This window comes from Trachymyrmex septentrionalis, unplaced genomic scaffold (genome assembly GCF_001594115.1).
Source record: "Trachymyrmex septentrionalis isolate Tsep2-gDNA-1 unplaced genomic scaffold, Tsep1.0 scaffold37, whole genome shotgun sequence".
In the NCBI taxonomy this organism is placed as follows: Eukaryota; Metazoa; Arthropoda; class Insecta; order Hymenoptera; family Formicidae; genus Trachymyrmex; species Trachymyrmex septentrionalis.
In genome coordinates, this window is record NW_017305536.1 from 576,094 (window position 1) to 590,724 (window position 14,631).

A 14,631-nucleotide genomic window follows, 5' to 3' on the forward strand; every position below is an offset into this window, starting at 1 on the left:
GTTTGCAACATACAACGCAAATGATCAATATTCACTGGTTCATATTGTAATATTTTATTATATAAAGCTTTATCAGTATTGATTAGTTTCATAAAGGCTTCTTTAATATTCGATGAATTCTCCAGTACCGATGATGACTCGGTTTCATAAAATTCCATTTCTTTGTTGAGTGTTTCTTTTGTAAGACTTACACTATTGTTGCTGTTACAGATATGTCACTTTTTTATTATGTCTATATAAAATGTCATATTATGTTAAAAAGATTAATTAGTATTTACATTAATTAAGTTTACCTATCTTGAGAACAAGGCAATTCATTTTCACTGTCTTCTGAATTGCTCGATTTTTCCAAACTGTTATCTACGTTTTGTTTCTTCAGTGGAGGTTCCTCGTCTTCGTCGCTCGAAATTTCAGTGACCTGCTGTCCTATCGTTTTCTTAGGCACTAAAGGATGAAGTTCGTTATAAATGTGCGTTAATAATTTTACAGCTCTGCTACGTTTTTGTACCTTTAATCCATATTTTTTCATTTCTTTCTAAAAATTAATAATTCGCTCATGAGAAAAGAAAATATTTTCAATTATAAAAATTTATTATTTTTAATTCACTTACGTGTAATTCAGGAGTGCTCATATCGTTGTAAACAGGCGGAGGTGTAACATCTTTATCAGTTATTTTAGGCGTTTTTGCATTTCCAATATTCTGAATATAATTACATTGAAATTGTCTGGACATATCTGTAGATGTCACTCTTTGATTACGTAATCTATTTGGATTAATCTGCCCCTCGGATAAAGATTTCCTTTTAAATTTCTTAACACTTGTAAAATTTTGAGTCAAAGATGTAACATTATTATCTAAGTTTCCATAATAATTTGCTGCTATATCTCTCCCTTTGATATTTCCATGATTATTTTTATTATTGCTTCTGCGTGTACTACTATTAAATTCTCTCATACTTGATATGTTAAATGATCGACTCTTCTCCAAAATATGTTGCTTCTCGTATTTATTAATATCAACATTTGCAAGATATATATCGTCTTCAAAATCAAAAGTGGCTGACTTTCTTAATTTACAAGTTTCTAATCCTGATACATTTTCGGTACAGAGTTTACCTTGAAGCAAGCTTTCCATATGTAGAATTGGACTGTAGCTTTCATTATTTAAAAAATCTGGGCTAGAGGATACCATAATCGGACTTGGAATAGACTCCTTTTTTTGAGCATCATTTAATTCATTAAATTTATATTTTTGTGTCATAGACATTATCTCTGTAGTATTTAACTTATTTGGATTTAATTTTGCGCTATTAATATTTTTTTCTTCTTCCAAGTACGTCGTCATTGCTTTTGAAAATTTGTTAATTTCGAAAGATTGACTGCTATTTTCATTTGTCATATTCTGTCTGTTACTTTCTATTTCTTTTCTAGATTGTTGCAGAGAATGAGACATGATATTTTCATGGTTGGAGTCATTGTTCTCTAAGATATGGCTAACATTGAAAGATATACTTTCAACATCTGAATCTGATGAAACAATTATATCTGCATCTTTTTGTGTCAAAACAGATTGAGTCAAAATTTCATCTTTTTCAGCCTCACTGACATTACTGTCTTCATTGAGGGAATCAGATAATGTACTTTTATTAGATAGATTATTATCTGACTTATTTTTACTGATTGCTCTTCGATACTTTGCTATGCTATTATCCTTGTGATCTCTCATATATTTAGAATACATAGAAATCTCTTCCTCATCCGTTTCTAAATCAGAGATGGTTTCGTTAAGCGATCGATTCATTATTTCAATATGTTGTGAACATACTGCTGGTACAGTTGTGATTTGTTCTGAAACATTTCTCTCATCTGATGAAGTAAAGTTTTGTGTACAATTCAATATATTATTATGGGAAGAATCTGTTATCTTTTTAGATGATACAGAATCTATGTGCGAATTATTAATCTGTTTAACATCGTCTACATCTTCATTAGAAAGACGAGAATAAAATTCTGGATTTTTGGCAGCATACGACTGCATATGCTGCTCTATTATAGATAATCTACCGGCTTTTTTCTCTGTATCAACTGATTGTTCAGCATCATTATCACAAGATTGAAGATTAAAGTTATCGTACTTGTCTATACAAAATGGATTGTTATACTTTATAGGAGATGTTTGTACAGAACATTCCATTTCTGTGGCATTTATCAACGCATCCGATTCCGCGTTTTCCTTCTGGATTTCTTCGATAAATAATGTGAGATTACTTTTCTGTTTTATTACCTTTGAAAGACGATCTTGACTACATCTTGATTTACTGTTTTGGGAAGTATCAATTAAAAAATTGTTATGCATATCATTGGTAGAAAATTTCAGAGAATTTGATTCGACATCTGGATTAATTTCTACACTTTGTTCCAAATTTTTCAAACAGATAGATGTACTTCCTAACTCTAAACATTCTGTATTCTGAGGTTTTGCAGTTGATAATTTTTGACTATAGATATCAACATCTTGTTTGAGCAAATTCAGTAATATATGAATATTAGAATCTTCCAAATTTTTAGAGTGTTCTGTGGATTTATCGCTGTGCTTCATCACAAATGTCTCATCAAACATGTCAGGAGATACACTAATTTCTCGTTTTATCGGTGTGTTACTCCTGAAATTCATTTCCTCTGATAATTTCAGTGAAGTATCTTTTTCGTCTTGCAAAACACACAAGTTCTTTGCAGATGCGTAATTATTTTCAAGAAGATATAAATCATCATTAACACCTCCTTGTAACGTTTTCTGAAAGCATGGAATATTTTCCACAACATTATGCGTACAATTTGGTGATTTGTTGAAAGATTTATTTAATTTTGAAACATCGAAAGTTGTTTCTATATTTGGATGTACATTTTCTATACTTTTTTCATAAGTATTACAATTATGTTTAATTTCTGCTATAGATTTAGATTTCTTTTGACGCAAATAAACAAATAAATCATTTATTTTGTATTTTCTTCCTAAAGCTCTAATACTAGATAAAGTTATCTGAGAATCAAGTATTTTTGAATACTTATCGATTACACCACAATAAACAAATTCTAAAAAAGCCATGGCGACATCATAGTCTGTATCAAGCCAACAAATTTTTTCTTTTGCAGTAGAGAACTCTGTATCATTAGATATTACATCATGTAAAATATTTGCGCAACGTGTATAGAAAACCAACTTATGCGTCCATATGTGTTTGCTATTTCTAACGAAAACAATAATATCACTTGCAGAACTATCATTTAATATATTTCTCCAACTTGTAGCTAAATTGTCAAGGAATTGATTTTCTTTGCAACATATATTAACAATATTTGAAGAAATCATTAATGTTTCATTAGTATCCGTAGTTTTTATAACGTCCTGTATTTCTTTTATTTCTTGCATTTGTTCATTATTTAAAGATTTTTCGTTGTTTATGTTTAATTCCATAATGTTTATAACATTCTTCTCTTCCTATAAAGCACAACACTGTTATTATATCTTTTAAATATACTATTATTATATACAGAATGTTCCACAATTTGTGAAATTTCAATAGCACATTCCTGACTTAAAAATAAGACAAAAATCCTAATACCAGAATGTCAAGACTATAATAATTTTTAAATTAATTCGTTATATATATTTATTATTTTTAATATCCTGCAATATTTTTATATTATGTGCGTTGCATATGTAATTATCTTCTATGTTTAAATATGATTAGTGGAGGTATTTTAACATTATTGTATATGTTATTACTTCACTCTCACAAGGTGAATATAGACGTATGAATATTCACTTGTGTGATGCACTGTCCCTGAGCGCGCGAAATGTTAGCTCTGTCATTAGTTAACTTTAACCACTATTAACTTAAAAACTATTATAGTCTCGACATTTTATGGTATTAGGATTTGTCTTATTTTTAAGTCAGAAATGTTATTAAAATTTCGATCACGAATTGTGGGACGTCCTTTTATATATATATATAATTTTTTTTTTTTAATGTAACTTATGTGCTAATAAATAATAACTTACATTTGATTTCTGCTCTTTCTTTTCTAATGATGTTATTTGAGGCGATAGTTGTTTTACATAAAATATATCTTCAGTTAGAATTAGTTTTGTCCTATCCCATAATGTATTCTCCTTGAAAATAAGAATATATGTATAACATATAATATTTTAAAGTCTACTGATATTCGGATTAGAAAATAATTTTTTTATATAAAAAATAAAGCATAATTACAATTTGACGTAATTGTTGAAGTAATTGACTCTTTATATCAATCTTCTCTTTAACGTCGTTAGACTCTTCTACTTTTTCCTGAGATCTTTGAGTAAAATCTTTACAACCCATAAGTATCTCAGCTATTCTCTCTGTTAAAATACGTTCTCTTTCTAGAGCTGTACGTCTTTGCAAAATGGTTGGTTCAATAGGCTTTCCTTGGGAAAAAAAAAAAAAAAAAAAAAAAACATAAATTAAAATATATATTTCTTATTAGATGCAAGTTTATCAATTGCATCAATTAATATAACGTATAATTACTTTTCTTAATTCTACTGGTGGGCAAATTGTTTGTTGGTAACACATTTCTACTGCTACTAAACCCAAAATTTTGCAATGTTGCTTTCTGAGGACATTCTTCATTATTATCTGACACTGATGGATTAGAGGATATTGCTACGATCTGAACTTCATCCCATTCTTCCATTTTCTCTTTTTCATATAGAGATTTGGAAAGGGCTAAAGCAAGCTGAAGATCAGGGTCATGCGATACCTAAAAAATTATTATTTAAATCGGTCTAAAACTATTTGTATCATTGTCTTGTCAATAATTTAATTAAGTTTTAAGAAGATTATCTCAATTCCCATAAAGCTTCAATAATCTGGCAATTTTAAAATCAATTTTGTAGATATCCGAACAATTAAATACCTACTATTTTACGAGGAGCAGATTTCTTTTTATCTTGTAATATAGGAGCGGAGAGTAGCCCCAATGATTTTCTTTCTGCAGCTTGCCGTTCTTGCAATTCTACAGCATCCATTAATTTTTTTGTAGACATGTTATTTTTCATGGCACAGCTCTTCATATGTACAGCTTGTGAATTTTCATCTTTAAAATTTTTAAAACACAATGGACATACAAAAGCAGTTTTCACAGTTGAACTTTGCGGTGACTCTATTTCTTTCTTTTCAGATTTAAAAAAAGATGATTCAATTAATGGTTGTTGTACATCATGAAAAATCTTTTTATTCTGTAATGGTTTTCCATTTTTAGATTTCTTTTCATTTATAATAATTTTAGGTTTAGAATGGAGTACTTTCTTTTTGACTTTATCTGGAAATTTGTTACTGTTAATAACTTTCGATTGCATGGAATGTATTCTTTTTGGCGATTTAAAATCCAATATACTGTCATCAAGTGGAGGTTGGGATGTAGAAGTATCATCCGTATTAGATTCATTATTGTTAGAAAGAACCTTGTTATCCGTACTAAATAAAAGAACATTTTTATATTAGTAAAGGTATTCCAAGGCGATTCAAATTTTATTAATACAAAGAATAAATATCTTTGCAAAATGCAAATTTAATTTCATTTGATTTAGGAAAAAAAAATATAATAATAAAGACATGTGATATGTTTTATACTTCAAATATATTTTTATCATTATATATTATTAGAAAGATACATATTATATTAAGTTGGACTACAAAAGTTATTAATTTAACATATTTGACATGTTATAATATATACCTTTCCTTATCATTTTTCCTTAATCTCAATCTTCCTTCTAAATTACTAGGCTTACAGAATCCATTCCTTTCAACGTCCATTACTGTTATATAAACTTTGAATATTTTGTTATTCAAACTTTATTCAGCTTTAGCTTGCGTATTCTCTGATTCAGCTTCTGCTTTAGATTTAGTCTTTTCTATCAACTTTTGAATAGTACCTGTCAAAAATGGAATTGTGATGTAATCTTCGAACTCTTTTTTCTCATCTCTTGGGAGAGTGAATTCTCTGATTATATTTTCGTCGTTTAACAATGGAACGACACTGTAAAACAAAATTTCGTATTAAATTTAAATTAAAACAGAATACATTCAAGTTACATTCACCAGGCGAACTAATTAAACATTATAAATATTACATCAAAATTAATTGGAAAATAAATAACGTAAATTGTAGATTTATTTGTCCGTAAAATTTGCGTAAGTATATAAACCTACTTCTTTCTCCAGGAAATATACATTGCACCAGCGTAAAAAAGGGTTACGGTGAGTGCCGCGAGTCGAACATATTTCTGTAGCGGAGTGTTCCTAAGTTGACGTGGTTTTCTATGCGTTTCGTCCGCGGGATCATGAAACATTTCACAGAGACCGTGCGAGAGAAGAATACTAAAATAATATCAATGTGATTACGGACGACAATGATCTTACAATGCTATAAAATATGGTCATGGCGGGCATCTTACACTTTTTACACTCAGCATCTTCGCTTTCTTTCTTTTCAGCCAAATATATATCTATCTCATTTTAAGTGTAAAAAGTATAAAAAAGTGTAAGCAAAGGTTTATTCTATGGCTAAACTAGTGTACACTTGGAATTTAAGTGAAATAAATATGTTTGATATTTGTCCAAAACGAAAAAGAGACTTCTATTGCAATCCAGTGCAGGAACAGAAAACAGACTAGGCCATGATTCAATTCTTGCTGGCAATGCTATTGAGCATCATTTATCTTCGTTTAACATTTGACAAACAATAAGGATGAAATGATTTCTAAACGTGTGAACGTGAATTGGACCGCGCAACTGGCGCAGACTACATGTGATACTAACCTAATCGAATCTAGGGACTTGATCGCTCATGAACTCATGGTGACCTGCTTCGACTTTCGAGTTTCGAGTCTTTCGATTTTTCAGCCATTTGAATCAACATCAAGTAAATAATTAATCTCTACAGCTTGTTTAAAATCATTTATCATCTGATTCAAAATATCTAAAAGTGTTTTGAGCATCAAATTATTAAAAATTGCTTGTCAATTTAATTCGTGGTATTACTACAGCAATTTAATTGTATTTATAAGTCCATCAATTCGGCATACTGTTCAAATGACTAAATATTTATGTATGCATGTACACACACACACACACACACACACACAAAGAGGTGTTGCCATACTCAACAAAGCGATTCTTTGATTTATTTCAAGTAAAAAAGTCCACATAAACATGTGTCACTAACATTCTGTATATATAATATATACGTATATAGTAATAATAATTATTAATAATAATTATTAAGATTTGAATGATATTTAAATATCATTCAATAATAGTTTAATTGCATTCATGCACGAGTATTTATTGAAATAATGAGAATGTGTTTAAAATGTTTTATTTTTTTATTGGCATAAATTCAATTAGCATAAGCTGTACGTATTCGTATATAATTCATCTGTGCTTGATAAAATCTATCTTTAATCAACGGTACTTTTTGTGCAAATTTATAGTAGTGGAATTTATAATAGTTGTAGAATATAACATATATTTCATTGTATCCTCAGTTTCAAGGTCATTGTATCACATTTTACAATACAGGGCATTGGATGTAATGATTTAAATGTATCTCTTGACTTTACAAGATTTGATACACTTGATGCATTTTAGTTATGCCACAATTTATATATAACGCATGGAGAATAAGTAATTATTAATTACAATATATTGATATTCGTGAATAGGTAAGTTAATTAACAGACCGTATTGCATTTTCAATCCTTAAAAGCATTTTTGAGAGTGTAAGCACGGATAACACAAGTACGCAAATTTATGTACGCAAATACAATACTTATGTGTATAATACGAATATATAATATAGAGAAAATTATTTTTTTTTAACACATACTTCTCTCTCATGATTATTAACGGAAAGAAATGGAGAAAGTAACGACATCTTTCAAATACAGCTATAAAACAATTCTGTAGTGTTTTAAATAGTCAAATAGTGCTGGCTGTCATTTTTAAAAGATTACAAACTCGTAGGAATCCAATTAAAATATATAATATATCAATCTCATATGAAATGTTGTCAAGTTAGTATTATGAGCTAAATTTACAACTATGTGCATTAATAACTAGGAATTAAACTAAATTCATCTAAATATGCTTTGGTAGAAGCATGATAAAAACTATGTAACTAAAATTAAACAAAATGTAAAACTTCACATGGAAGTTGGAGACCAAAAATTCATCTCTCTTAGTTCTGATGGTTTAGCTTCGAGCACGTTTACGTAAACAGATGACTTATCCATCGATTTTTCTTCTTTCCCTATATATGTAAGATTTTGAGACGATATCGATTTTTTTCGATTAAGTGGCTTGCGTGGCTCCATGTCTGGAAAGAGCTCGTCCTCCTCATCTATCTTTGCTGTAATTACTTCCCTGGATTGACCTAATATGCTTGCCAAAATCCAATTACCCTGATATTTTTCTTTATCCGGTACAAATGCACCAGTGAAATATCGGTTATGTAGCTTTCTGCGTGCTTTCGGCGAACTGTCTGGAGATCCTGTTGGTGACGTAAGTGGTGTCGCTGGTAACGATTTGCTGACACTTTTCACCGAGTTCTCTGTCTGCTGAGAACGCGAATCCGATGTGAATACTTTGGTGAATTTACCAGACATCATTTGACTAGCTACATGAACGATTGATTTGCCACAAAGAGCCGGTTCACCATGAAAACCGTCATCCGTCCCCTGTGATTTAGGTTTTACATTTCCGCTCCCTTTATCTAATCTAATACCACCAACTAAAATAATATATATCATTATACTAATAGAATAATATAAAGAAAGTTTATTTTGCAATTATTACAAGTTTTTTCGCGCTGATTGGATTATGCTTTTAGATCTAAAAGTATTATCCAACTAGAATGAAGAAAACTTCCAACAGTTGTAAAATAAATGTTCTAATTTAAATGCAAACAATGATAATTTGTTAGTCAGTGTTTCATATTTAAAAAAAAAAAAAAATTTTAGTAATATACCTGTATTATTTACAACCGGTATAAACGGTTGACATGGCAATGGATGTTTGCTAAAATCAATTTGTTTGACCTCTTTCAAGTTTTCAGAAATGGATTTTTCATTCGTTATCTGATTCGTAGAGCTCGCAATATTTTCGTTTAAAACTTCAGTTACAATGTGCTTCAATCCGTGTTGTGGTTGAGTATTTTGCGATCTTGGATATCTTACGTAAAAGAAACTATCGTCATAAGATGGTGGACTGAATGCAGCTTCGTCAAAGTCAAATCTAAAAAAAATATATTATGCTTATAGCATATGATGCAATTTGTTATACTAGGTCACATGTAATCTAGTAAATTAAACCAACACATAGGACTATGTTCAGATTCCCACTCGAGTGCCACTCTCAGATATCATTTTATCCCAGGGTGAGATTTTATTTGTGCATTTTTGACAAATCGTATGACAAATGGCTGCAGAACAGAAAGATTCTCCGATCTCTCTATCTTATAGCCAATAGGCTTAAAGAATACATTAATAGGCTTAAAAAATGTTATTTTTAAAAAATGCACAAACGTAATAGCACCCTTGGGCTAATATTCTATTTGTTGTATGATCAATTTTTCAAGAACGTTGATTGACGGCTATAGAATTGAAAAATTTTTAAGTTTCTAGAAATCCTCTATCTTGTGGCCAATTGAAACTCGAAATTTGTCATAAGAGAAATAAAATATTAATCTTATTCTAAATGTTAAACAAGAATAAAATGATACCTTGACTGTACTCGCTTTAGTGCTCACAACGCTTTAGGCATCATTTCATCCTTGTTGTTTATTAAATATTAAACAAAGACAATTAATGCTCATAAACGCTGTAAGCGCCAAAGTGAATGCAGCCCTGGAGAACACTCAGATAAAAATCTATACATCCTAAAACACAGAATTTTTAATAATTTACTAGATTACATGTAAAATCATATCAAGCCATAGCTTTTACATTAACACAAAACAATAAATATTAAGATTAATATATATTAATTAATTAATACTTATTAACACAAATACTTCAGATAATTGTCAACTAAATGAATTTGATCTCATTCATATGATATTTTGTATAGAATAATACATATAGTTTTATAAGACACATTTTATCCAACAGAAAGAATATATACAAACACTGCTTAACTATAAATAACACATAAGTCAATTTGGCAAAATATCAAATGCATGCAATAACAACTTCAAACATCCTGATGTCATAACTAGTAATTATAATAATCATTTGGATATACAATTGTTACATAAAAATATCTCCATAAAATGTGTTTAATGATAAAATTTATTAGAGATAGAACCTACCTATTATCCATTTTTCCTTTCATCCATTGTGGCAATGAAATTCCACTACCAAGAGATCTGTCCTGCTGTCTCGAACTACCCATCTTTGTGTAATTTTATAAACCAAATAGCAAGCTTGAATTCTTTATGTTAAGTAATAATTACACGTGCTCTTAGTGTAGACACTACCGTATCTGCTGATACACGAATGCACAAAATGACATGCCACGAGGTGATGCTTTGTTATCCATCTTATCTCTCACAAGATCGGTATAGATATATACGTGCTATTGTACAGTTGTATAATACAAGAAATTAGTAGCAGCAATTCAATTTTTAGAATTTCGACCAAGTTACCGTTCGATTAATCTGCAAGTTCGCAAATGTTTAGGATACAGAAAAAATAAAAACCTATTATTAATATACAATAGAAACAAATATGCGAGATGAATCAATACTCACTTTCTTGTTCATGGATACAATATTAATGTTAATTTTCATAATTATAACTGCCACTTTTACAGAAATAGCAACGAATAAACGCAATATTGATAATAATAAGATCACACCATGTTGATAATCATAATGGCTGACAAATCGCTGCTGATGGCGTATGCGCACAATCGCAGAAATCCAAGTGGACACTAGGTAATAAGGGGCTCCGCACAATAAAAGGAACAGGGAACAGAGAATAAGAATTTCAACCTATCAAAAATCATGTATTGTGGAATACACAGTTTCTGATAGGTTGAAATTCTTATTCTCTGTTCCCTGTTCCTTTTATTGTGCGGAGCCCCTAAGAATACGGCACTAGAGATTTAACCTGATTATTGCAATTGCGTTCCAAAATTTATTGAAATTCTATTGTTGTCTTGCGTAATGTTTACTGTGCTTTAAACAGTGAGACAATTAAAAGTTCGGAAAAACGCAAATAAAAAGGGAAAGATATATCTGTATTAAAGAGAAAGAAAACAATGTTATTATCTTAGATACGTGAAAAGAATACACTCGATTACTGATCAAGAAACAATTTATGGCAATATTTAAATACAGTATGGCAGAAGTGGCAGCAAATTTGAAATCTGTCTGCGACAAAATATCATACGCTGCCACGAAGAGAACATCGGTATTCTTTTCCGTGCATTTAGTGTTTAGTATTAATTAAATATATAAGTTTATGTATGTAACTATTTTTTAAATGCGCTAAATAGTTACATAGAGAACATTGCGTTTTCGAACGTTAATGCAAAGGTTAACTCGCATGACTCAAAATATTTATCTCGTTCTCACAGGAGTATCAATATTATGAACCGCGATTGGTAGCCATTAGCAAATTACAATCTACTGTCTCGATAGTATCCGCATATGAGGCTGGTCAAAGAAATTTTGGTGAAAATTATATAAATGAATTAGTGGAGAAGGCCTTCAGCCCACTGATTCTTGAAAAATGCAAACAAATTCGATGGCACTTTGTAGGCCATTTACAAAGGAATAAAGTCAACAAAGTTTTAAGTATACCAAATTTATATATCATAGAAACTGTCGATAATGATAAACTTGCAAATGCGCTCAATAATTCATGGCCAAGATTTCGAAAGAGCAATGACAGCAAGTTAAATATCATGGTACAAGTTAACACAAGTCAAGAAAAGGGTAATTAATTATTTATTATATTTTATATGAGAAGGGGTTATATTGGATAAAGTAATTTTCAGCTCAATATATTTTTTTGGATTATCTTGTATAAAAATAATTGTAATTACAGAAAAAAATGGTTGTGATATTGCACAAGTATCAACCCTTGTAAAACATGTCGTAGAGAATTGCTCTAATTTGAATTTTATGGGTCTTATGACAATAGGAATGTATGGATATGATATTAAAGATGGACCAAATCCTGATTTTATTTGTTTAATAAAGTGTAGACAAAAGATCCATGATGAATTGGGAATTGATGTAAAAGATATTGAATTGTCGATGGGAATGTCCAATGATTATGAACATGCAGTAAGGTCTTCGGATGATTGTGAACAGTGTATTAAAATATATACAGAGTTTATGTTCTTATATGAAATGCATTATTTCCTATTGTAGATTGAACTTGGCAGTACAAATGTGAGAGTAGGAAGTGCCATTTTTGGTGCCAGACCACAAAAGAATAATTGAAAAGATATAATATAATTGATATATTAAATCAATTTTATCTTGAAAAAGAAAGGATATATTTGTTATTTTAACATCTTAGATATGTATGTATTATAAACATTCTTTCTGCAGCAAATATAGTTAATTTTCTCTATTTTAAGGTTATCAGAATTGAATATTTGCTATATTTTTAAGATCTTTCCTAAATTCTTATTTTTATTTTGATTTACAAAATTATGTGTTGTAAGTGTAAGTACTAAAGGAATTATACAGAAGGGCAATTTAGAAGGAAATGATTGTCTTGAAAGAAGAAACCTTACAAAAATTATTTATAAGGGCTCCATTATAGAAAAATACATATATATTACAATTACAAATAAATGTACATAATGATGTGTAAAATGTTAATAAAGACTGTATTATTATCTTATTTTTTAATTACAAAGACTATATATTATAAATTCCACGAATTTTGTGTTAATAAATATTTAATTTTCATTTTATAAACTAAGCAAACATAAATTAGTTATTTGATCTTTTTGATCTTTCTTATCTTACATGAATCTACAAGGAATTTATATAGGTAAACTTCCTGTCATATTTTCTTGTATGTCTTGTTATGTCTCAATAAATAAAATATAATTAATAAATTATAGTATGAACCTTGATATAGAAACTCTTAATAATCAGTGAAATCTACAAATTAATAGTTAAAATAAGTTAAGAAAAAAATGTATTTATCTTTTATTTTAATACAGATCTGATATTTTTGCAATAGGGAATTATATGTACATTTAAAAATAGAAATTGTTTTTTTTCTTTTTATCTTTGTTCAGATGAATTTATAGGTTTATATTAACTGGATAGCAATTATTAATAAATATTACTACATAAATTTTCCCACCCTTCTCTCAAATCTTTCTAGATCAAATTTTATAATTGATATAAATATATACTTTATAAAATAAAATAAATTTTATAAAATTCTTATTAATTTATGCATATAACATTGGGCGTGGTCCAATTCCAATTCTCAGCCTCATTATGTCGTACAGACACACATATGTAGGTCACCTTCACCGTTTTTTTTTACAGGAGCATGGTTCAAATGTATCTTGTGCAAGGTCACGAATTACGCAAGTTACTGCTCTTAAAAGTTATGGAAGTCAGTCAGTTACTTTCTTCAGAAAATCACTGGTCGTATGCAACATCATTGTTTGCCCAGTAGCAATGATTGATCGGTCAAAACTGAAGCTGTTTTATATACCAAGAATTAAAAAGATGTTTGTGTATAAGAAAAACTACTGAATAGTTTCACATAAATTTCGTGCCGCCATCTTTTGTCTCTAAAATTGTGATAGAAATCATTCTCTGTAATTTTGCAGAATACAATTTCGTTTTTTGAAATTAAAATTTTAAACACGTTTTATTAATTTTTACTTCTATGATAAACAATTCTTTCACTCGAAGGCAATTTTGCTTATAACCGGTACTTTTAAAAATTCACGAAAATTTATTTGTATGAGAAGGTATTCTTTGTATTTTAGAGGAACAGTTGTGTATCATTTTTTAAAATAATTTGAAATTTAAGAGATATCTTGTAATGTGTTTTTCTTACGTGCTTCTTTATGCACACGCAAACAAGAACTAAAGAAAATCAACAAACCATAAGTTGCCCCTATAATATACGTCAATAAAGAAACGGCTCCTGTGCAACTTGACATAAGCTTGCGTCAGACAATCGTAAATGAGGAGATTGGTGCCCACTGTAGTCCACGTGATGTAATATATTCATACGTGAAGCACGAGATATGTACGATATTGCACATAAATTTAAAAGTGACACGAAAAATCAAGTTGTATGTTTACGCTTGGTATGTAAATGTAGGTAAGCATGTGAAATAGAATTCTCATTTATTGATATTCGATTATATTGCACTACGAATTTCTTTTACGTTTTTTTTTATATTATTTTAAAAAATATACTATATGTTACACACACACACACACACACACACACACACACACACACACACACACACACACACACACACACACACACACACACACACACACACACACACACA

At 29.5% G+C, this 14,631-nt stretch overlaps 3 protein-coding genes across 6 annotated transcripts in view; 1 reads left to right on the forward strand and 2 right to left on the reverse strand.

Moving 5' to 3' along the window:
• LOC108750389 overlaps positions 1-6,500 on the reverse strand; it is an 11,966-nt gene extending 5,466 nt beyond the window's left edge. The window contains exons 1-9 of the mRNA XM_018489801.1: positions 6,262-6,500; positions 5,786-6,088; positions 4,968-5,523; positions 4,576-4,807; positions 4,276-4,472; positions 4,065-4,175; positions 612-3,500; positions 294-535; positions 7-201 (exon numbers count right to left, since the gene is read on the reverse strand). Coding sequence (XP_018345303.1) covers positions 7-201; positions 294-535; positions 612-3,500; positions 4,065-4,175; positions 4,276-4,472; positions 4,576-4,807; positions 4,968-5,523; positions 5,786-5,865 — 4,502 coding nt within the window. The 5' untranslated portion in view covers positions 5,866-6,088; positions 6,262-6,500. The remainder of the gene's footprint in view (positions 1-6; positions 202-293; positions 536-611; positions 3,501-4,064; positions 4,176-4,275; positions 4,473-4,575; positions 4,808-4,967; positions 5,524-5,785; positions 6,089-6,261) is intronic.
• Positions 6,501-8,048: 1,548 nt separating this feature from the next.
• On the reverse strand, positions 8,049-10,995 carry LOC108750825. 2 transcript variants are annotated; one of them, XM_018490611.1, is made up of 4 exons: positions 10,862-10,995; positions 10,421-10,768; positions 9,080-9,345; positions 8,256-8,842 (listed from the first exon to the last, which is right to left on the reverse strand). In XM_018490611.1, exons 2-4 carry the CDS (start codon positions 10,501-10,503, stop codon positions 8,256-8,258), a joined length of 936 nt encoding a protein of 311 aa, XP_018346113.1. In that variant the 5' UTR covers positions 10,504-10,768; positions 10,862-10,995. The 2 variants fall into 2 exon arrangements, with proteins under 2 accessions (XP_018346114.1, XP_018346113.1); XM_018490612.1 differs by lacking the exon at positions 10,862-10,995 and having other exon boundaries at positions 8,049-8,842; positions 10,421-10,503.
• On the forward strand, positions 10,972-12,606 carry LOC108750826 (proline synthase co-transcribed bacterial homolog protein). 3 transcript variants are annotated; one of them, XM_018490615.1, is made up of 5 exons: positions 10,972-11,047; positions 11,389-11,525; positions 11,692-12,052; positions 12,165-12,406; positions 12,494-12,606. In XM_018490615.1, exons 2-5 carry the CDS (start codon positions 11,433-11,435, stop codon positions 12,563-12,565), a joined length of 768 nt encoding a protein of 255 aa, XP_018346117.1. In that variant the 5' UTR covers positions 10,972-11,047; positions 11,389-11,432; the 3' UTR covers positions 12,566-12,606. The 3 variants fall into 3 exon arrangements, with proteins under 3 accessions (XP_018346117.1, XP_018346116.1, XP_018346118.1); XM_018490614.1 differs by having other exon boundaries at positions 10,982-11,047; positions 11,301-11,525; XM_018490616.1 differs by lacking the exon at positions 10,972-11,047 and adding an exon at positions 11,213-11,314.
• The last annotated feature ends 2,025 nt before the right edge of the window (positions 12,607-14,631 follow it).